Source organism: Odocoileus virginianus, unplaced genomic scaffold, assembly GCF_023699985.2.
Source record: "Odocoileus virginianus isolate 20LAN1187 ecotype Illinois unplaced genomic scaffold, Ovbor_1.2 Unplaced_Contig_5, whole genome shotgun sequence".
In the NCBI taxonomy this organism is placed as follows: Eukaryota; Metazoa; Chordata; class Mammalia; order Artiodactyla; family Cervidae; genus Odocoileus; species Odocoileus virginianus.
This window is the reverse complement of record NW_027224322.1, coordinates 98,724-120,369: the sequence shown is the minus strand read 5'-3', so window position 1 is coordinate 120,369 and position 21,646 is coordinate 98,724. Positions and strand designations below refer to the sequence as shown.

The window sequence follows — 21,646 nt, the reverse complement described above, 5'->3', positions numbered from 1 at the left end:
AGTATGGTCTGAGAGATGCTAAAAATACACAAAGCAGCACAAGTCTTGAGTTCGGGGGACTTCTGAACAAAGGGTTAATTAAAAACAGCCGGGCCCACCCAGCCAGAGTCTGGGATGCCAGCCCTACAGTGCCACCCATGGTCCGGGATGGAGGCACGGAGACCTCCGACCAGCCGCCCTGGCCACAAGGGCACACGGGCTGGCTGGAGAGACAGACAGCCAAAGTGCTGATGAGGACAGAGTAGAGGGACAAAGTAGGTGATTAAACCGTTAATTTCACTAAGGGACTGCAAGCAGAAAAACTATGGGAGACCCTTGTAAGTTAATGGTCACTCAGGAAAGCAGGTTTGCTTAACCGCAAACCAAGCAGGCTTGCTTAGCAACAAAAGCACACAGCAGAAGCATGAGACATGTGCCCAAACAATAAAACAATGGTGGCATGAGACCCACATCCTGCCTGGTGAGCTCAGCAAGCTGAGGATCCCTGGGATGTGCTCAGGCTTCACAGGTGGTAAAGAACACGCCTGCCAGTGCAGGAGATGTAAGAGATGTGGGTTCAACCCCTGGGTTGGGAAGATCCCCCGGAGAAGGGACAGGCTACCCACTCCAGTATTCTTGGGCTTCCCCGGTGGCTCAGATGGTAAAGAATCTGCCTGCAATGCGGGAGACCTGGGTTTGATCCCTGGTTGGGAAGATCCCCTGGAGGAGGGCATGGCAACCCACTTCAGTATTCTTGCCTGGAGAATCCCATGGACAGAGGAGCCTGGCGGGCTACAGTCCATAGGGTCGCACAGTCGGACACGACTGAAGTGACTTAGCATACCGGCATGCAGGATATGCTCTCTGCACACATAAAAAAACAATAATTTGTGGACCTAGTTTGACCATGTAGGGACAAGAAAACTCCCTGCTCAACCTGGAGGAGGAGCTGATGATGGAAGCATGACATCTACTTAAGAAAGACAAAGATGGTCTCCCTCTTCCCAGTTTTCATTTGATTATAAAACTGTAGCCCAGTCGATTTTCATTAAGTTGTGCGGTATGGCCTTGCCTGCCCACTTCTAAGCCTCATAAGCATCCTATTCTAATAAATCACTTTTTAATTGAAGGTTAATAACTTTACAGTATTGCATTGGTTTCTACCAAATAATAAATCATTTCTTATCTTAAAACTTTTTCTCTCACTGCATTCTTTCTGCACTGAAACAGAAAGGGCTACAGTACCCGAGCTCTTCGGAGCCCCTGAAGCGACACCCAGTGGTTTCAATGCTTCTCTGTCTCGAGGGACGCGCAGGCCCTGACCAGGCTGGAGACAGGCTGGCGGGCTATGTGAAAATGTCACCAGCAAGAGCAGGAGTTACTTTGGTGATGGGTCTCTGTGCCAAGGGCGTGATGGGCTCTGGTTCTAGATCAGACCACAGAGCAGAAGTGGGTTCTACGAGGGTGAGGCACAGAAGTCAGTGGACCAACAGTCAGATGCACCCCTCTTCTATCAGGGACCCCGACAGGCCTCCTGCTCGGAGCACCAGGAATCCCAGCTGTAGTAAAACTGCTCCAGGGACATCAGTTGCTCCTTTCTTCAGGGAGCTCAGGGACAGCCCAGCCGGCCTGGGGACTGAGCAGAACTAAAGCAGAAGTGTTCACCAGGGCGGAGGAGAGAGCCCCGGGCGAGGTGAGCCCTGCCCTCTTAGCCCGCCCGGCACAGCTTCCTTCCTCCCCACCCTCCTGTCTGCGGTGGGGGTTTCGTAAGCAGGAAGGGGAGACCCTGCCCGAGGGTGGAGCGACCACACACCACATACCACCCCAGTACCCTGCACCCGAATTCCAGGGGCGTCTGGGGGCTCTAAGAGCTCTAATACTCTTTGTAGCCTTTCGTGGCTCCTACCAATTTAACCCCAAATCTTCAAAAACCAGCAATGTGATAAATGCCGGTGGAACCCAAGTCCTGCCTGCTTGGAGAGGACAGAGGTGCTTGGAGGCAGACTCAATAGTTTTCGGAAAAACCTCACAAGAAGTCCAGAGTCCTGATTCTGCACACTTTCTTCTGAGCTCCAAAGCTTTGTTGGGATTCAAGCAAAGTGTGGAATTCTATATCCCCACATCCCTTATCCCATATCACATAAAAAGCTCTTCCTCTGTTCTTAGACTCTCCTGGGGCTCCAGAATTCTACAGGGAAAGGGGCAGGGATTTATGAGCTGTAACTCTGGGGTGACTCTTGGGAAATGAGCTTGGCAGCTTTGGTCATCTCCTCCCCCTCCGCGGAGAAGCCCCAGGGCCTGGAAAGGGGTGCCGCTGCTGGAAGCAGTTCCTACCCCGCCCTGCTGAGCCTAGGAGACTTACTGCTCCAGGCTGATGTGCGGATCAGTGACCCCAAAGCTCTGTGATGGGAGAATTTTCCTTCAGCCACGGGACATGTTACCACTGTATTTATCACCTCTTGGGAAAAGTTAAAGGACTGAAGCGCACGCATGTCAACGTAAAAGGGATACCAAGCGGTTGAAGCTTGAAGCAGGACAAAGAAGCGGTTTTGTTTAGAAACAAGCAGGGGCCCTCCCTCCGTCCACGTGAGAAAGGAACGGAGCTCCAGTCGGGCAAGCCTTCAGACTCACCTGAGCGCACACAGGGCCCCGGGCTGAAGGGGCTTACAACGCAGCGCTCTGCAGAACCACCGTGAGGCTCTGACACAGAAGCCTTTCCGTGACTTGCCTTTAAAAAAAAATCCTTTTTTTTTCTCGAAAGTAGAATTGATTTACAGTGTTGTGTTAGTTTCCGGGGTACAGCGAAGTGATTCAGCTGTTTTTCATACTTTATGCTATTATAGTAATAGGTTACTACAAGATATTGAATACAATTCCCTGTGCGGTACAGTATAGCCTTGTTGTCTATCTTATATACAGTACTTTGGATCTGTTAATCCCTAACTCCTAATTTGTCCTGCCTCCCTTCCTTTCACTCTTGGTAACCAGAAGTTCGTCTTGAGGTCTGAGAGTCTGTTTCTGTTTTGTGTACAAATTCTTTTGTATTTTTTTAGATTCCTCACATAAGTGGATATGTCTAGGAGTGGGATTGCTGGATCACATGGTAACTCTATTTTTAGTTTTTAAAGGCACCTCCACATTGCTTTCCATAGGGGCTGCACCAATTTACATTCCTACCCACAGTGTAGGAGGGTTTCCTTTTCTTCACACCCTATTCAGCATTTATTATTCACAGACTTTTTAATGATGGCCATTCTGACTGGCGGGAGGTGATACCCCACTGGGCTTTTAATTTGCATTTCTCTAATAATTAGTCATGTTGAGCATCTTTCCATCTGTCTGTTGCCATCTGTATGTCTCCTTTGGAGAACGTCTATTTAAGTCTGCCTATGTTTTGATTGGGCTGTTTGTTTTATTGAGACTGAGCTGTATGTAGGAGCTGTTTGTACATTTTGGATATTAACTATTTGTTGGTCATGCCCTTTGCAAATATTTTCTTCCAGTCTTTTCCTTTTGTTTATGGTTTTGTTTGCTATAGAAAAGTTTTTGAATTTAATTAGTCCCATTTTATTTTTGCTTTTATTTCTTTTGCCTTGGGAGACTGATCTAAGAAAATATTGCTATGATTTATGTCAGAGAATGTTTTGCCTATGTTCTCTTCTAGGAGTTTTATGGTGTCATGTCTTATATTTAGGTCTTTAAACCATTTTGAGTTTATTTTTGTATATGGTGTGAGGGAGTGTTCTAATTTCATTGATTTACATGCAGCTGTCCAGTTTCCCAACACCACTTGTTGAAGAGACTGTTTTGCCATTTTACATTCTTGCCGCCTTTGCTGAAGTTTGACCATAGGTATGTGGATTTATTTCTGGGCTCTCTGTTCTGTTGATCTACGTTGTTGTTCAGTTGCTAAGACATGCCCGACTCTGTGCAGCCCCATGGACTGCAGCACCCCAGGCTCCCCTGTCTTCACTGTCTCCCAGAGCTTGCTCAAACTCATGTCCGTCGAGTCGGTGATGCTATCTAACCACCTCATCCTCTGCTGCCCCCTTCTCCTTTTGCTTTCAATCTTTCCCAGCATCAGGGTCTTTTCCAATGAGTCAGCTCTTCGCATCAGGTGGCCAAAGTATTGGAGCTTCAGCTTCAGCACCAGTCCTTCCAATGAACACCCAGGACTGATCTCCTTTAGGATGGACTGGTTTGATCTCCTTCCAGTCCAAGGGACTCTCAAGAGTCTTCTCCAACACCACAATTGAAAAGCATCAATTTTTTGGCACTCAGCCTTCTTTATGGTTCAACTCTCACATCCGTACATGACTACTGGAAAAACCATAGCTTTGACTATATGGACCTTTGTCAGCAAGAGCATGGGATATCTTTTCATTTTTTTGAATTATCTTCAATTTCCTTCAGTTCAGTTCAGTCAGTTCAGCTGCTCAGCTGCGTCTGACACTTTGTGACCCCATGGATTTCCTCAATTTCCTTAATCAACACTTAATAATTTTCAGCATACAGCTCTTTTACCACCATGGTTAAGTTTAGTCCTAGGTTTTTGTGTTTTTTTAATGTGATTTTAAACAGAATTTTTTTTAAACGTTATTTTCCTGATATTTTCTTATTAAAGAAATTCAACAGGTTCAGGTTTCTAAATATTAATCTTGTATCCTGCTATCTTGCTGAATTCATTTATTAGTTCTAACAGATTTTATGTGGAGACTTCAGGGCTCTCTATATAGGATATCATCCTATGTACAGATAGTAGCAGTTTTACCTCGTCTCTTCCAGTTTAGATACCTTGTATTTCTTATTTACCTATTTTTATTTTGGCTGTGCTGGGTCTTCACTGGGGCCTGTGTATTCTTTGTTGCTTTCTAGTTTTGGCTCACGGGCTCCAGAGTGCACCGGCTCTCTAGTTGTGGCGCATGGGCTTAGCTGTTGATATGTGGGATCTTCTTTTCCCGATCAGGGATCAAATTTATGTCCTGTGCATTGGAAGGTAGATTCTTGACCATTGGACCACCAGGTAAGTTCTGTATTTCTTTTTTTTGTCTGATTGCTATGGCTAGGACTTCCAATATTATGTTGAATAGAAGTAGTGAGAGCAGGCAACTGTGTCTTATTCCTGAATTTAGCAGGAAGGCTTTCAGCTTTTTACCATTGAGTATTGGTAAAATTTTTACCAATGGTATTTTTACCATTGGCTCAGAGGTTAAAGCGTCTGCTTCCAATGCGGGAGACCCGGGTTCGATCCCTGGGTGGGAAGATCCCCTGGAGAAGGAAATGGTAACCCACTCCAGTATTCCTGCCTGGAGAATCCCATGGACGGAGGAGCCTGGTAGGCTACAGTCCACGGGGTTGCAAAGAGCTGGACATGACTGAGAGACTTCACTTTTCTTTTCTATTACGTTGAATGTGGGTTTATCATAAATGGCTTTTTATCACATTGAGATATGTTCCCTCTATAACCACTCTGGTGAGAGGTTGAATTTTGTCCAATGCTTTTTCTACATCTACTGAAGTGATCATGTGGTTTCTATCTCTCCTTTTGTTGATGTGATATATCATATTGATCAATTTGCTGATGTTGAACCATCCTTGTGACCCTGAAATGAATCCAACTTGATTGTGTGTATGATCCTTTCTATGTATTGTTGTATTTGGTTTGCTAATATTCTGTTGATGATTTTTGCATCTACATTCATGAGCGATATTGGCCTGTAGCTTTCACTTTTTTGTAGTGTCTTTGTCTGGTTTTGGCATCAGGGTGTTGTTGGCTTCACAGAATGAATGAACCTGGGAGTGTACCCTCTTCTTCAGTTTTTGGAATAGTTTAAGAAGGATACATATAAGTTATTCCTTGAGTGTTTGGTAGAATTCCCAAGTGAAGTTGTCTAGTCCCAGACTTCTGTTTGCAGGGAGGTTTTTTCCCCCCCTAAATTTCAGATTCTATTTAACTTCTAGTGGTCAATCTGTTCAAATTAGTTGTTTCTTCCCGATTTTTGTCAGGCTGTGTTTCTAGAAACTTGCCCATTTCTCCTAGGTTGTCCAATTTATTGGCATACAGCTGCCACAGTATTCTCCATGATTCTTTGTATTTCTGGGGTCTCTGTTGTTATTTCTCCTCTTTCATTTCTGATTTTGTTTGGGTCCTCTCTCTTTTCTTCCTTGGTGAGCCTGCCTAGAGGTTTGCTAATTTTGTTCATCCTTTCAAAACACCAGTTCTTGGTTTCATTGAACTTTTCTGATTTTTTAATCTCTATTTTACTTATGCATGCTCTGATCTTTATTATTTTGCTGAGTTGACTTGGCTACAGGAACTGACAATAGCCACCAACTTTTGTTTTCTACATAAACCCCCAACTCCTCATATGCAATAGATTCTAAAAAGGGCATGCTATTCAAAGCGACGGAGTGGATGGGGCCATGTGTCCTCCCGCACAGGCAGGAACAGGAGGAACATTCCGGCTGGCAGTTCAGACTCAGTGGCCACCCGGGCCTCTGTGTGTGTGCCCACGGCCCTCCCCATGCCTCTCGGTTTCCAGGGGAAATGTACTCCAGTCTCGAAATTTCATCTTTCCAACCCCCTCGCTCAGGCAATCATGGTATGTCTCTCCACGAGGGGGCCTGCTTTTTCCAGCCATGACTGTAATTATGATCGCCAGGGAGGAGAGGCACTTTGGGATGATGCTGTCAGGAAGCATGTGCCAGCTCTCAGAGGGCATTTGGGAAATGCTGGGGGGAGGGGGCAGGTGTTGGGAAGTCACAGTGATTGGAGCAGAGGCTGAAGGCATTTGGGGGCAGGGCATGGCATGCCAACCATCCTGTCCTCGGGCAGGCCTGCAAGATGAGGAACTTTCCCACAGGCTACTCAAGCAGATCCAAAAACCACATTTATAACTTTCAGACCTACAAACTGATTTTGACTCACACGTAAATTCAAAATACGTCATGAGTAGTTTCAACATATTTTGAATATTCCAGGAATGCAATCTGCATGGAAATCAGGTAAGATTATACATGACTTTGTTCCAAACCTTCCCAAGAGTTAGTCACAATATTCACATTCTGTTCCTGCATTTTACTTTCATTTGATTTCTTTTTAATGTTACAGTTCAAATATTACATTGACTTGAAATTATGTGTGAAGGTAGTTTCTACCACCTAGGAATTTCATTTCAGGTTTAGTAACAAGGATATTAAGAACTTTTTATAGAAAGGGACATTGGGTCTGACATGACTGGGAACACCCTTTTTAAAACTCTGGGGTGTGATGGGGGTGCTGAACCTGTCTGTTGCATGTCCACACTTGTGGAAACAGCCTGACCACAGGTTCAGGGCACAGGCCTGGGGGCCAGTGCTGAAGCCACAAAATAAACAAGTTACCAATTTTACTTGATGATGTGGAGGACATACAGCTAAGGATTAATCAGGGTAAAGTTTAATCGGTTATTTAAAACACCATGTTGCCATCAAAATCAAATCAGATGAGTTATGGACTATAAAACAATCATGGAATTTTATGATAAAACAGCAGCCTTCAAAGAAGCTTTGACCTCACAAGGCCACCCGTGTCTGGGCCCAGAGGTGGAGTCCTGGCATCGCATCCTCTGGTCTCGGGGGACCAGGCATAGAAACCACCTCTCCAGGTGGTGGTGTTCTCAGCAGGGTCCAGGGTTTCCAAAGACTGAGACTGTCCTGAGAGGGGTTTCAAGACCAAGCTGGGAGTTCTGGCTCTGCTGCTGGCCCATTATGTGAACTTGGACAAATTACATCACTTTGGAAACCAGGTGATATGATCTCTGGGAGCTTGCTTTGCCTCTGAAATGTTCACTCTACACAGAGGTGAATTATATGTTACACTGAGACAGTCCACAGAGTTCTCTTTCCCCATTTTGCTACTGGAAATCTCCTGACTTTGCTTCTCAGAGAAACACACCAAAAGAACAAACATTTTAATCAGGAACAAAAGTATTCACATTACTTAACAGACAGCAGACTAACAGCAATTACCTATTCAAACTTCACAAAACAATCTTCAGGTTAGTACGACCCACACTCAAGCTGATGAATACAAACAGTGCACACTTAGGGCTTCCCTGGTGGCTGGCTCAGCAGTAAAGAATCTGCCTGCCAATGCAGGAGACACGGGTTCAATCCCTGGTCTAGGAAGATCCCACATGCCACGGAGCAACTAAGCTCGGTGCCACAGCCACCGGGCCTGTGCTCCAGAGTCTGAAAACTGCACCCACCAAGCCCACAGGCCACACGGCTGAGGAACGTGCACCCACAGCCCACGATCTGCAGCGAGAGAGCCACCGCCACGAGGAGCCTGTGCGCCGCAACAAAGAGCAGCCCCCGCGCGCTGCAGCTAGAGAAAGCCTTGTGCAGCAAGACCCAGCACAGCCAAAAATAAAACTAAATAAATAAAAACTAAAAAAAAAAAAAGCGCACAGTATCTGCCGTGCAAAAAGTTCTCCTCTTGCTGTTCTGTTCAGTTCAGTTCAGTTCAGTTGCTCAGTCGTGTCCGACTCTTTGCGACCCCATGAATCGCAGCACGCCAGGCCTCCCTGTCCATCACCAACTCCCGGAGTTTACTCAAACTCATGCCCATCGAGTCGGTGATGCCATCCAGTCATCTCATCCTCTGTCGTGCCCCTTCTCCTCCTGCCCCCAATCCCTCCCAGCATCAGGGTCTTTTCCAACGAGTCAACTCTTCGCATGAGGTGGCCAAAGTATTGGAGTTTCAGCTTTAGCATCAGTCCTTCCAATGAACACCCAGGACTGATCTCCTTTAGGATGGACTGGTTGGATCTCCTTGCAGTCCAAGGGACTCTCAAGAGTCTTCTCCAACACCACAGTTCAAAAGCATCAATTCTTCGGCGCTCAGCTTTCTTCACAATCCAACTCTCACATCCATACATGACCACTGGAAAAACCACAGCCTTGACTAGACGGACCTTTGTTGGCAAAGTAATGTCTCTGCTTTTTAATATGCTATGCAGTTTGGTCATCACTTTCCTTCCAAGGAGTAACTGTCTTTTAATTTCATGGCTGCAATCACCATCTGCAGTGATTTTGGAGCCCCCCAAAAATAAAGTCTATTATTTTAGTCTAAATAAACACTATTTCCACTGTTTCCCCATCTATTTCCCATGAAGTGATGGGACCAGATGCTGTTAATACATTTTAAATGTTTTTCTGAGATGAGGGATGCTCATACTTCCTTCAATGGTCTCAAAATATTGGAGCTACAAGCAAGGACACAATGGCCGCAAATAACCTCGTGTGTGACTGACAGGTGATGGGTAAGAGCAGCCTGGCCTCACCTGAGCAGTGCTCCACGTGACAGGCTCCCCCCGGGCCACGCATCTGGGCTCCATGCCCTTTGCTTCACCTGCCCTGTTCAGGTTCTTCCTTGTAAACCGCATACTTCTCTTGCTGTTCAGTCATTAAATTGTATTTGACTCTTTGTGACTCCATGGACTGTAGCCCACCAGGCTCCTCTGTCCATGGGATTCTCCAGGCAAGAATACTGGAATGGGTTGCCATGTCCTTCTCCAGGGGATCTTCCCGACCCAGGGATTGAAACTGTCTCCTGCATTGCAGGTAGATTCTTTACCAATGAGCCATCTGGGAAGCCCCGCCCCAGCCCCAACCACACACACACACACACACACACACACACACACACACACACAGACACACACACCTTTAAGGTAACACAAAACACTGACATTGTTCCTTCTCAAAAAAAGACTGGACACTCCAGCAGCCCCATGCTTTCTCACGCTGGTGGCGCACAATTACTAACACCCTTTCCTCTGCCCAATGATACTCCTGGAACCAGCTAGGAAAGAGCCAGAAGCTCTCACCTCCATCCTCAACAGGCTCGTCTGCTTGGACGGTGGGGAGGAGTTTTACAACATGTGGGAATGAGGCTGGTACCCAGCAGTTCCCGCTGTGGGCTGACCCAAGTGATGGCTAAAATGTGGGGACGGTGTGAACTATAGAAAAATAAAATGCTGGCAGCTATGTGGTTTCTATTCATGTCCTTATTTAGAAAAAATAACCCATTGAGTGTTCTTTTGTCTGAAAAACTACCAGAAATAGAAAGGAAATGTTAATCAAATCAAGACTTCAGTTGCGAGGACATGTGTCCGAAGGGGCTGCCTTAGCAGAAAGAAGTCCTTCGGCCTGACCCTGGGGCTGTGCAGGCCCAGAGCTCACGAGGCAGGTTGACAACAGCAAGGGTGCCCTCCCGCCGCCTCGCCAGGCCTCACCCGAGCAGGCGGGATGGAGGTGGCAGTGACCAGCATCAGCTCTGAACCAGCCTGCCTGGGCCCAACGGGCCCCGCGGCCTGTGGCTGTGCAGTCTTGGGAAAGTCCCCTGAACTTTCTGAGCCCATCTTCTCTTTATGTGTAAGTGGAGATAACCCAACCGCCTCTGAGATCTGCCAGGGCGCGGGAAGACGGCTACAGGAAATGCTGAAGAGTGCTGACACATTGGGGGTTTGGGAAACGCTGCCAACTGTGTCTACCTGCACAGTGTCTGTCACAGCAGAGGGAACTCAGCTCAGAGGAGGCTTAGGAGACGAGGGAGGAGACGGGCATGCCGAAGCACCCACCAGGAGTGAGTCTGCTGGGGAGACACCCCACCCACACCCAAAGCCCACTCCTGTTTCTCCCCCCAGCGAGAATTCCACACCCGCTGGCCAGAGATTAAGAACACAGACCTGAGGATCAGAAACGATGCTGCTCTGATAAGAGCTACCAGGGAAGTCCCAAGCTCTGTGACACAAACGCATAAATGAAACATTTTGTTAAAACGAAAAGTAAATCTCTACAGTAATTTAAATTACAAAGTAGCTCTCCTTCAGAGTCCAGACCAAAGTATTCACACAGGTTTTAAAGCTCTCAACTTATAGCAAGAAGGAGAAAACCACTTGAAACTCTGGCCCTCCCCTAAACAAAAACATCAGTCTCAGAAAGGGGATTTAAGTAGTGGTCCACTAGCAAACGCACAGGAATTCTGAATCACTGAATCTTGGATGTAGTTAAAACAGTGCTTTGTTTAAATTAGAAGTTTATTTATTTTTTCTAGATAGTCTGAATAGTAAAATTCTGGTAAATCCATTCCATGAAAATATGGAAATAACCTGCTTTAAAACACATACACACGCTAAAATTGGGGTGTCCAAGTAAAAGCAGTGAAGTAACAAAAATTCCTCTCTGTCTGACCCATGTCTAACATACAGTGAGATATAACAGCCTTCCTGCTGTAACAGGTTAGTAACCCGAACCCTACGGCCAATGGGACACCGAGGTTAAAACTTTTAAGTATGATCAGATATTCTGGAAACACTGGCATATGAGTAACCAATCGGTCGTAAACATTTCCTTTGCTGAGTCACACAGCCTGATTTTTCAAGGATAAGAATTTCCTCCTGAACATTGCCTTTTGAGGGGCAAACACATCACACCAACATGCGACCTTGTAATTCTGTGGAGACTAGATAAGAACCTCACTCTTAATCAGGTAATACTCCAATCAACTTTGTCTGAAAACACTTGAGCCGCTATAAATAACGCGATTTCCTGTGCTCAGTGTAAGTAGCAGTTTAGACTGCAGGATCTGAAAAAAAAAAAAAAAAAAAGTGCAAATAAGGCTTCCGCTCTGCTGACATTAGTTCAGGCTGAACAGAAGCTAATTCTTAAAGAAAAGGGGAAATTGAGTCTCCATCTTTGCCCCAGTGGGACACTCTTACTACTAAGAGAAAAGACCTAACTTACTGCTTTTACATCTTAAGTGCTTGGGGAAATGATCTATCTAAAACAAACCTGGATTCCAACACCCAGAGTCTCGGGCTAAGCCGGGCCAGGCACCCTAGCACCTTGTGCTTCTACTCGCCAGGGCCAGGGGACCTGGGCACAGGTACCTACAGTGAGATGAGACTTGGGGGGTCCACGTTCCCCCTGACGCCTCTCTCAGGATGGGGCTGGTTGTTTGTGAGGACTCAGTGCTGCTCAGTGTGTGGAAAGCAGCCAGCTGACACAACCCGGCGTGGACACGGGGAAGTTACCCAAGTTAAAGAAACATGGTTTCCACACCATCCACTCCTGCAAGGAGCCTGGACTTCCTGCTCAGATCTTGCTTTTTGCTTTGAGGAGGAGCTCGACAAATCCACGTCCTCCTGCCAATCCCAGCTCTGGCCTTACCCCCATGGGGCCCCGGCCCTCCTCCTCCTTCAGTGGGGACCCCTGTTCCTGGGACACAGGGTCACTCAGCACTGAACACAAGCCGGCACAAACCAGTCTGAAATGCTCACCCTTCTCTGGCTGGAATACTAATGCCTAGGGTGGCTGCTGGGTAAGTCCTTCAGACATGGCCCACCCAACACCCTACCCCCACACCACACCACCCCACTCCACCCCACCCCAGCCCACTTGTTTCCTTTCAACCACTAACGTCATAAAATAAGGACTGTGTTTTACTTCTGTTTCCCATGTTCTGCTTTAAAAAAATTTTTTTTTGCTGTTTTTTAATTAAAAACAAACCCCTCCCCAACAACCCCTTTCCCAAACAAACAAAAACTCTTACAAGTTCACAACTGATTACTGAAAATCCCTGAGACGAAGGATGTTTCAGAATTCAGCATTTTGGGGTTTTAGAAGGGTAATAAGAGGCATACACCATATGTTCTGTAACAACTCAGAGTAATCCTTAATCAAGTACCTTAACACGGCTGCAGAGAAATGTATGTGCGTTCACACTAAGAAGAATAAAGACTGAAAATAGCCTCCCATCAGCCAAATAAATAGGACCTGGGGACCTTGGCATAGGACCCCCAATACGATGAGACTTGGGAGGGGACACAAATAGCCTCCCATCACTGCCAAACGAATTCTGCTCACAACTTACAAAAAAGAGAAACAGCCTTAGCTTTCTGACTGTACTGGATCCTGGAATCACGGGCAGGAGGAGGTGGGCGCCTTCTCAGTAAGCAGCTGTTCCAGTCTCTCCTGGCACCGGCTCCCAGCAGCATCTCTGTGAGGCACACATCTCCACCAGACCCGATCCCGGGGTAAGCTAAGGCTTAAGGAGATGCTGCATGGAGTGCCGTCGAGCAAGAGGTGCTGTTTCTACTCAGACCCCGCTCCCCATGGTCACTCTGTTCCTCTCCGTGCCCAGCAGTTCATTCCTCTGAGCTCAAATCTTGCCCAGGACTAACATCAGTCTGTTCTTGCCATCTATGGCTTGCCTAGGCGGCTCCTGGGAGCATCGGCCTTTCTCAGAGCATTCCCGTCCTTCTTTCTTCCCAGGGCCCGTCCCTGATGTTGACGCAAGGCTCTCTCTGCAGGTTCCCAATTAGGCGAAGGGGTAGGAACCAGCTCCAAGGGTCTGGTTCGAGGCTGAAACCTTAAGTGAGGCCAGGGGAGCACACAGAATGTGGACATTAAAAATAATACCCACCTGACAGTCCTCAGTAAGGAATGCAATTTTCAAGTGTGTGTTCATCAGAATCTATTGCTACACCTTTCTGGGGTTGACCAGGAAGCTCAGAGCAGGGCAGTCTTATTCATCTTGAACCTTCCAGAAATACTCAGTAGGTGGTTAATTCCTGTCTGGTGAAGGAGTGATTATTCGGGGCTCATACTTCGATTAAGGTTCCACAAGGGCCCAATAAAGTGGAAATTTAGGGTCTCTCTCTCTCTCTACAGTATTAACTTAATAATGTATGTCTTTTCCAAATTGCACCTTTCACTTTTAAATATTCCCATTCATGATCAGCCACAAGCCACAGGAAAATGGGTAATTACAAACTGTCCCCACTTCATCCCCTGCTGGACGACTCTATCTAATGCCTCACATCCATGGTCCCAATACTGGGTGTTGAACTGGATAACTGCAAAAGCCCACAGATGGAAGGTCCCCTCCAGACGCAGAGGCCCCAGGAGACCAGCCAAAGAGGATTTGGGAGCTGGAGTCTTGGGGAACTACAGAAGGCTCTAAGGCCCAGAGAAAGATAAGCACTCCAAACCACCCAGCCACTGGGGGTGCCAGTCTCAGGGCGAAGGCACCGCCCCTGGCCACCAGTGCCCAGGTGCTGTGTTTTGTAAAACACCAAACTAGCAGTTCTGAGTGAAACTCTAGACCACGCGCAGGTCTCAGATCTCGGCTGGATCCGCGGTCGAAACACTCAACTGGGCCGAGCCCGTCAGTGCGGCCAGAGCGGACTAGACCGAGCTCCTTTTCGCCTTGGCAAGGAACGCCGTCCGAGGAAACGTGCTTTCCGGGGCGCAAGGCAGGCAGCACAAATGAAACCGCGAACTGAACAGAGCACATCCCACCCCCGCCCCGCCGCACATCCTCGCTAGGGGACGGACTTTCGCATAAGGGGGTCCTCGGCCAGGCGGGGCCCACCCACACCTCACCAGGCACAGATGGTTGCGGTGGAAGGTGGCGCCCGCCCTCGGCCGGCCCCAGCACATCCACGAGGTCCAAACATTCGCAGTCAGAACCAAATGTTTCGAAGACGTGTTTTCCTCTTACCAGTCTCTGAGCTTCTGGGCTCAGGCAGTCTATCTCCTGGTTCTGCGCGGCCGCAGGGTTGGTCATCCTGCCGGCTAAAGGCCACCCTCTCACACAGCCAGCAAAGATCCTCAGTGGACGCCGGGCTCCCGGGATCCGCGGGCGGGCTCTCAGCGCAGCCTCATGCCGAGAACTGCGGGATCGCGGTGCCGGAGACGACCCGCGTGTCGGGACGGCAACCTTGCCCTCGCCCGGGCGGAGCGCGCCTCCGCGGTTCCCGGGCTCGGGCGCGGCCGCAGGGGCGGGGCGCAGGTGGCCGGGGCCTGCGGGCCGGGGCGGGGGGCGGCGCGGGGAGCCGAGGAGACGGGGCCGCCCCCTCCTGCGAGCTCCGCCCCTGCGCTCCGCCCTCGCCGTCGTCCGGGTTCATCCGGCGCGATTGGCCCTCACGCCGCGCCCCCCGGCGCGGTCATTAATCACCACGCAGCCGTCTCCGGGCCCCACCCGAGGAGGAGACCCCCTGCCGGCCCCGGTCACCCACCACCCGCGGAAGGAGGGCGAACTGAGGGCCTTTGGAAAATGCGGGAGTTGGGAGGTGCGCGCGGGACCCGGCTCCCCTTGGGGAAGGGTCGGTGCTGGGGAGGATTCTGCGCGGGGGCGGGGTCCTGGGGGCGGGGTACTCCGGGGGCGGAGCGGACAGTCTCCCCAGGCCCGGCCCGGGCCCCCGCCCGCCTCCGCCTCCCTCTCCCTTCGGCCCCCACTTCCCCGCCCCCGCGCCGTCGGTGCTGGGCTGCGGCCCCAAATTCAGGCCAAATTGAGCTTCTACGGACACGGCAGCCTCGTCCGAGCTCCGCAGCATCTGCTGGCCGGGGTACCTCGTTACGCGTCCCCCGGAGAAAGGGCCGCCTTCTAGGGCGACCAGAATGCGCGGCCCGCGGGGGTGAGAACAAGCATCTGAGGGTCGGGTGCGCCCCCTGCCCGGCTCCCGCTCAGGAAGCCGCGGCGGAAGAATGAGGTTCGGCGCGGATCCGGGGTCTCAGGGCCGGGGTTGGTGGGGGCGGGGGGAGGTTGACCGCACCGTCCAGGGTTCTGCGGGAGGTCGTGCGAGGCCGGGGCCGCGCGGAGAGGGAGGGGCCGCGGCGGGACTGGGCCCCCGCGGCTCCGCACGCACCTCCTCCAGCCCCAGAACACGCGTGACTCGTTCTTTAAAAGTCCTACAAGCAAATCATGAAAACGTGTCCCGACCTCGCCAGGCCGGGGCGGGAGCTACGGGAATGAAGGACGCAGCTTTTCATCAGAATGCCAGCCTGTCCTGGCCAAGCCCCGCGCCCGCGGCGCCCCCTGCTCCTACCCCGCGTCCAGGCGGCCCCGGCCCCTGCTGATCTTGCCCAGGGGGCACGTGTTCGGACGCCCTTCTCAGAAGAGACCACCTCCCCGCCTCAAAATAAAAACTTTCAACAGGAAGGCTGGGCCGAGGTCTCTTAAAAGGCGGCTCCAGGAGGCGTCTTGAGAGACCACCAGTGCGCACTGAAATGTTAATCGTCGTCCGGTTTCCCGATCTTGATCTCCGCCACCCTAACCTAGCTCCCAGTAAAGAGCGCGCGGCGGCCTCTGTGCGCTCACCTTCCCGCTCTGGCTTCAGGGGAGGGTGCTCTGGAAGGAAGGGTGTACGGGTGTGGGGGGGACGGGGTGGGGTGGACAGAGGAGGTTCTGGGGGGGATGGGAGGTTCTAACCTAGGAGGGAGTAGGGGCAGCAGAAATGCAAGGCCAGTAAAGACCCAGAGTGGCCGCTGTGGAAGAAACTGCAGGTGTCAACAACTTTGATGAGGTCCTAAACACAGCTGCCAAGCTCTAATGCACAGCAGTGTCAGGTTCGCAAGAATGATTTTCAGAAAGACTGAAATGCATACCTTTAATAGCTTGTCTTCTTGCTATAACACTTGTAAAATGTTAGTGTGTTAACAGTTCTTGATTATACACGTTGGAAAAAATAATTGTAAGTTATTTTGTGTAAATACTTATGGGATTTGGGGAATCTCTGGTGGAAAGCAAAGATAATTTGAGTAACAGTTCCACAGATGAGAAGGATAACCCATTAATAAAATCGCCTTCTGGGAACTTTCAGTTGGAATATTCTGATGTAGATCAGCAGATTCTATAGCTACTTGCCACCTGGAACCCTATGACCACATCTCCCTGAGCCGGGCAAAGGGAACAGGCTTCATTTGTCCTGCTGGTCTCAGGGAAACGCCTGTAGATACCTGCACCCCCCCCCACCCCCAATTCCCAGGTGGCCTTCCAGTTGCTGCTGCTGCTGCTAAGTCGCTTCAGTCCTGTCCGACTCTGTGCGACCCCATAGACAGCAGCCCACCAGGCTCCCCCGTCCCTGGGACTCTCCAGGCAAGAACACTGGAGTGGGTTGCCATTTCCTTCTCCAGTGCATGAAAGTGAAAAGTGAAAGTGAAGTCGCTCAGTCATGTCCGACTCTTAGCGACCCCATGGACTGCAGCCCGCCAGGCTCCTCCGTCCACGGGATTTTCTAGGCAAGAGTACTGGAGTGGGGTGCCATTGCCTTCTTCGTTCCAGTTGCTAGTTATCAGCTTTATGAAAACTGCATAGGGAAGTGGGCCCTGGAATTAAACCCTCTGGCTCAGTTCTTGGCCCTGTCACTGACTGTAGGACTGTGACCAAGTTACTTAGCCCCTGTGTTGAGTTTCATCTGAAACGTGCTAGTGATAATGAAAGTGGCCAGGGTGAAGGGGAGGGCCCCTGGAGCACAGTCGCTGGAGCCACCTGGCTGCCTCTTGGCCCCCTGTCTTCCCCCTGCCTCCAGAAACCCCCCGCAAGGCACCCGGGCCTGCCTGCCTTGCCCTGCATCTGGAGGGAAGCTGGGCAACAACGGGTTGACATGGCTGAGAATTGGGAGAGATCGTGTGTAGCCCCAGAGAAGACAACAAACCCACAGCCCCCACAGAAGCTATGGGAAGGCCCAGCTGCAGAAGCCCCAGGTGGCAGGACACTGTTGCAGAAGAAACAACTGGCTGATTAATTTTAGTCCCAGGAACAAACTAACAACACCAAGAGTAAGATAATAATAGTAAAGGCACAAGAGACTTCTGACTCCACCCAGTAGCAGCAGCAGCTGTACCAACATCCTTCTAGATGAGAGGCCACGACACTGACATGTGTTCCAGCCAGCCACCCTGGGGGCACAGCTCAGACCGGTCCCAGCTGTAGGGCAAATGTCAGTCTGTATTTCAAGTGCTGCAGAATTTACACTTCTCTGTGTTAGTTAGACCCCAGGGCCCCAGAACACAGTGTAGAGGGTGTAGTTGCCTTCATTTTGATAAGCTCTCCAATGAAAAGGAGCCCTCCTGGGGCCCCCTCCCGGCAGTGCCCCCCCGCTCTTGTTTTTTTTTTTTTTTAGTTCTACCAGTTTATTGCTACCAACCCATCTCCCTCCACCCTCGTGCACACATGCTCAGTCATGTAATCCCATGGACTTCAGCCCGCCAGACTCCTCTGTCCGTGGATTTTTCCAGGCAAGAATACTGGAGTGGGTTGCCATTTCCTTCTCCCGCTCTTGTTTTTTAAACTCACCAAGGACACTTGTGAGGATGACTGCTGAGTGGCACCTACACACTTGGTGCTGGGAAAGTCCATGCAGAAGTCAAAGAAAGTGACATTTGGTTGAATGGAAACCAGGGACATGCACTACATTTTCACCCTGGTGCTCACAGCTTTAGGTCACTAGCCGTGTGTGTGTGCTCAGTCGTGTCCGACTCCGAGACCCTGTGTACTGCAGCCCACCAGCCTCTTCTGTCCATGGGATTTTCCCGGTGAGAATACTGCAGTGGGTCACCATTTCCTCCTCCACTAGGCAGAGTAATCTAAATCCTTTATATTGGGAAAGACAAAACCAGAATCACCTAAGAGTGTCAAGTAAGAAGAAATCAGACAAGCCCCCAGATTCTATTTTCAGGGAGGTTGGCAGAAGAAACCCAGGGCACCTTTGAAAGATCCGAGCTGCAAAATGGGGGAGGGGGACGGGGGAGGGGTCAGGAAGAGGGTGGCCATCCATCCTGACTGCTCCAGTGTGGGCCCAGGGTCTTTATATAAAGAGCTGTGAGGTTAATGACACAGGTTCCATTTTCCCTTCTTCTGGTCAAGATCCCTACTTTCCTTCCAAGGTGCTGGCAGTCACTCACCTACAAGCACCCAGATACTGTCTAAACCCAGGGACTCTGTCCTGAGAGGGGCCTCAGCTTTTGTGAAAGCTCCAACTGTCCCAGGCATTCCTAATAGCCACCATGCTTACGCTGCTTGGAGCCATCCCCCCAAAAGTGTAATGTCCCAGAACTCATAAGCAGTTCTCTAATGCGCAAGAAGATTACGTGCAGGAACTTAACTTCGTAAGGGACGCCTAATAAAGGACAAGAAGGTAAGTAGAATGATCTAACTTTGTTCTGGGAACATCAGACTCATAGCTCACCAGCAAACGCCACAACATTTAACCACTTTGGGGCCACACCCTAACTCGTTTACTGGTCTCCATGGTGTTGGGCTGTTGCTAGGTTCACCAGCATCGCCTGCTTCCGTGGTTTGGTTCTGAAAGCTACAGCAACCGAGACAAACCCTTCCAAGTTTGCAGGACAAGGCAAAGGGCCGGCAGGGAGAGCAGGGTGGTTCTTGGCCACCTCGCTCTTCAGATAACTCGCACAAAACCATTTTTCCAAAGCATAGCCATCACAGCTGTTTTTCATGAACATGAATCACCAGTCATATTGGTTACAGCAGAATAAACATTTCTATATTACTTCTACAGACAGTGAGCTTACATGTATAACTTCCCATGGATCCCTTTGACTAAAATAAAAAAAACACTCCATATAGTAAAGCTGGTTCATGAAGCGATTACCCAGATTTGCACCACACCTTTCAGTTTACAAAGCATTTTACACAGGCATGCCTTGGAAATACTGTGGGTTTGGTTCCAGACCATTGCAATTAAGTGAGTGTCATAATAAAGAGTCACAAGAGGTTTTTGCATCCTAGCGAGTAAAAAAAGATATTTGCACTATACTGTAGTCTATTAAGCATGCAAAAGCATTATGTCTAAAAAAACAATGTATATGCCTTAATTTAAAAATTGTCATTGTTGTTCAGTCGCTCAGTCATGTCTGACTCTTTGCGACCCCATGGACTGCAGCATGCCAGGCTTCCCTGTCCTTCACTGTCTCCTGGAGCTTGCTCAAACTCATGTCCATTGAATCAGTGATACCCATCCAACCACCTCATCCTCCGTCATCCCCTTTTCCTCCCGCCTTCAATCATTCCCTGCATCAGGGTCTTTTCCAGTAAGTTGGTTCTTCGCATCAGGTAGCCAAAGTATTGGAGCTTTAGCTTCAGCATCAGTCCTTCCAATGAATATTCAGGACTGATTTCCTTTAGGATGGACTGGTTGGATCTCCTTGCTGTCCAAGGGACTCTCAAGAGTCTTCTCCAACACCACAGTTTAAAAGCATCAATTCTTCAGTGCTCAGCTTTCTTTGTGGTTCAACTCTCACATCCATACATGACTACTGGAAAAACCATAATTTTGACTATATGGTTAGGCAAAGTGATGTCTCTGTTTTTTAATAAGCTGTCTAGGTTTGTCATAACTTTTCTTCCAAGGAGCAAGTGTCTTTTAATTTCATGGCTGCAGTCACCATCTGCAGTGATTTTGGAGCCCAAGAAAATAAAATCTGTCACTGTTTCCATTGTTTTCCCATCTATTTGCCATGAAGTGATGGGACCGGATGCCATGATCTTAATTTTTTGAATGTTGAGTTTTAAGCCAGCTTTTTCACTCTCCTCTCTTATCTTCAAGAGGCTCTTAATTTAAAAATACTTTATTGCTAAAGAAATGCTAATCATCATCTGTGTGTGTGCTCAGTCCCTCAGGCATGTCTGACTCTTTGGACCCCATGGACTGTAGACTGTCAGGTCCCTCTGTCCATGGGATTCTCCAGGCAAGAATACTAGAGTGGGCTGCCATGCCCTCCTCCAGGGGATCTTCCTGACCTAGAGGGGTTGAACCCTAGTCTCCTGCATCGAAGGCAGATTCTTTACCACTGGGCCACTAGGGAAGCCCTAACCGTCATCTGAACCTTTGGCGAGTCATAATCTTTTCACTGGAGGAGGGTCTTGCCTCTGCGTTGAGGTTGCTGAAGGCTAAGAACTGCTGGGCCAATTTCTTTTTCTTTTTTTTAATTTTTTTTGGCAATTTCTTAAAATAAGATGACAATGAAGTTTGCCACAGTGATTGATCCTTCCTTTCACAAATGATTTCTCTGTAGCATGCAATGATGTTTGATAGCATTTTTTTGCCCACAGTAGCACTTCTTTCAAAATTGGAGTCCTTCCTCTCAAACTCTCCAAATCCTGTGTTGACATTTCAACAAATCTTCACAGGAGTAGATTACATCTCAAGAAACCACTAACATTGCTTGTCCACAAGAAGCAAACTCTCAGTCATAAGTTTTGTCATGTTATTGCTGTTCAGTTGCTAAGTCATGTCTGACTCTTTGCAACCCCGTGGATGCAGCATGGCAGGCTTCCCTGTCCTTCACCATCTCCCAAAGTTTGCTCAGACTCATGTCCAATGAGTCAGTGAGTGTCATTTAGTCATGAGATTGCAGGAATTCAGGCGCACCTTCAGGCTAATTCTAATTCTAGTTCTCTTGCTGCTTTCACCACATCTGCAAGTTACTTCCTCCACTGAAGTCTTGAGCGCTCAAAGTCATCCATGACGGCTGGAATTAACTTCTTCCAGACTTCTGTCAATGTTGATATTCTGAGCTCTTCCAATGAATCACAAATGTTCTTAATGGCATGTAGCATGGTGAATCCTTTTTAGAAGGCATTTAATTTACTTTGCCCAAATCCATCAGAGGAATCACTATCTATGGCAGCGATAACCTAATGAAACATATTTCTTAAATACAGGGTTGCCACAAACCTTCTATTTGTAAGAGAAAAAAAAGCAAACCACAGTATCTTTGAAGTGCAATAAAGTGAAGCACAATGAAAAGAGGTCTGCCTGTAGACACTGAGGCCCACAAAGGTGGTATCATGTGTCCACAGAGGAATGCTGGA

At 48.9% G+C, this 21,646-nt stretch overlaps 1 protein-coding gene across 29 annotated transcripts in view; it reads right to left on the bottom strand.

Moving 5' to 3' along the window:
* LRRFIP1 (LRR binding FLII interacting protein 1) overlaps nt 1-21,646 on the bottom strand; it is a 161,647-nt gene that overhangs the window by 80,270 nt on the left and 59,731 nt on the right. The window contains exon 1 of one of the 29 annotated variants that reach the window (XM_020876453.2): nt 14,531-14,879. The exons of 24 other annotated variants lie outside the window; for them this stretch is intronic. In XM_020876453.2, the coding sequence (XP_020732112.2) occupies nt 14,531-14,596 (66 nt within the window). In that variant the 5' untranslated portion in view covers nt 14,597-14,879. Of the gene's footprint in view, nt 1-14,530; nt 14,880-21,646 lie in introns of those variants that run through there. 4 more of the 29 variants (XM_070463729.1, XM_020876448.2, XM_020876449.2 and 1 more) reach the window with 4 other exon arrangements.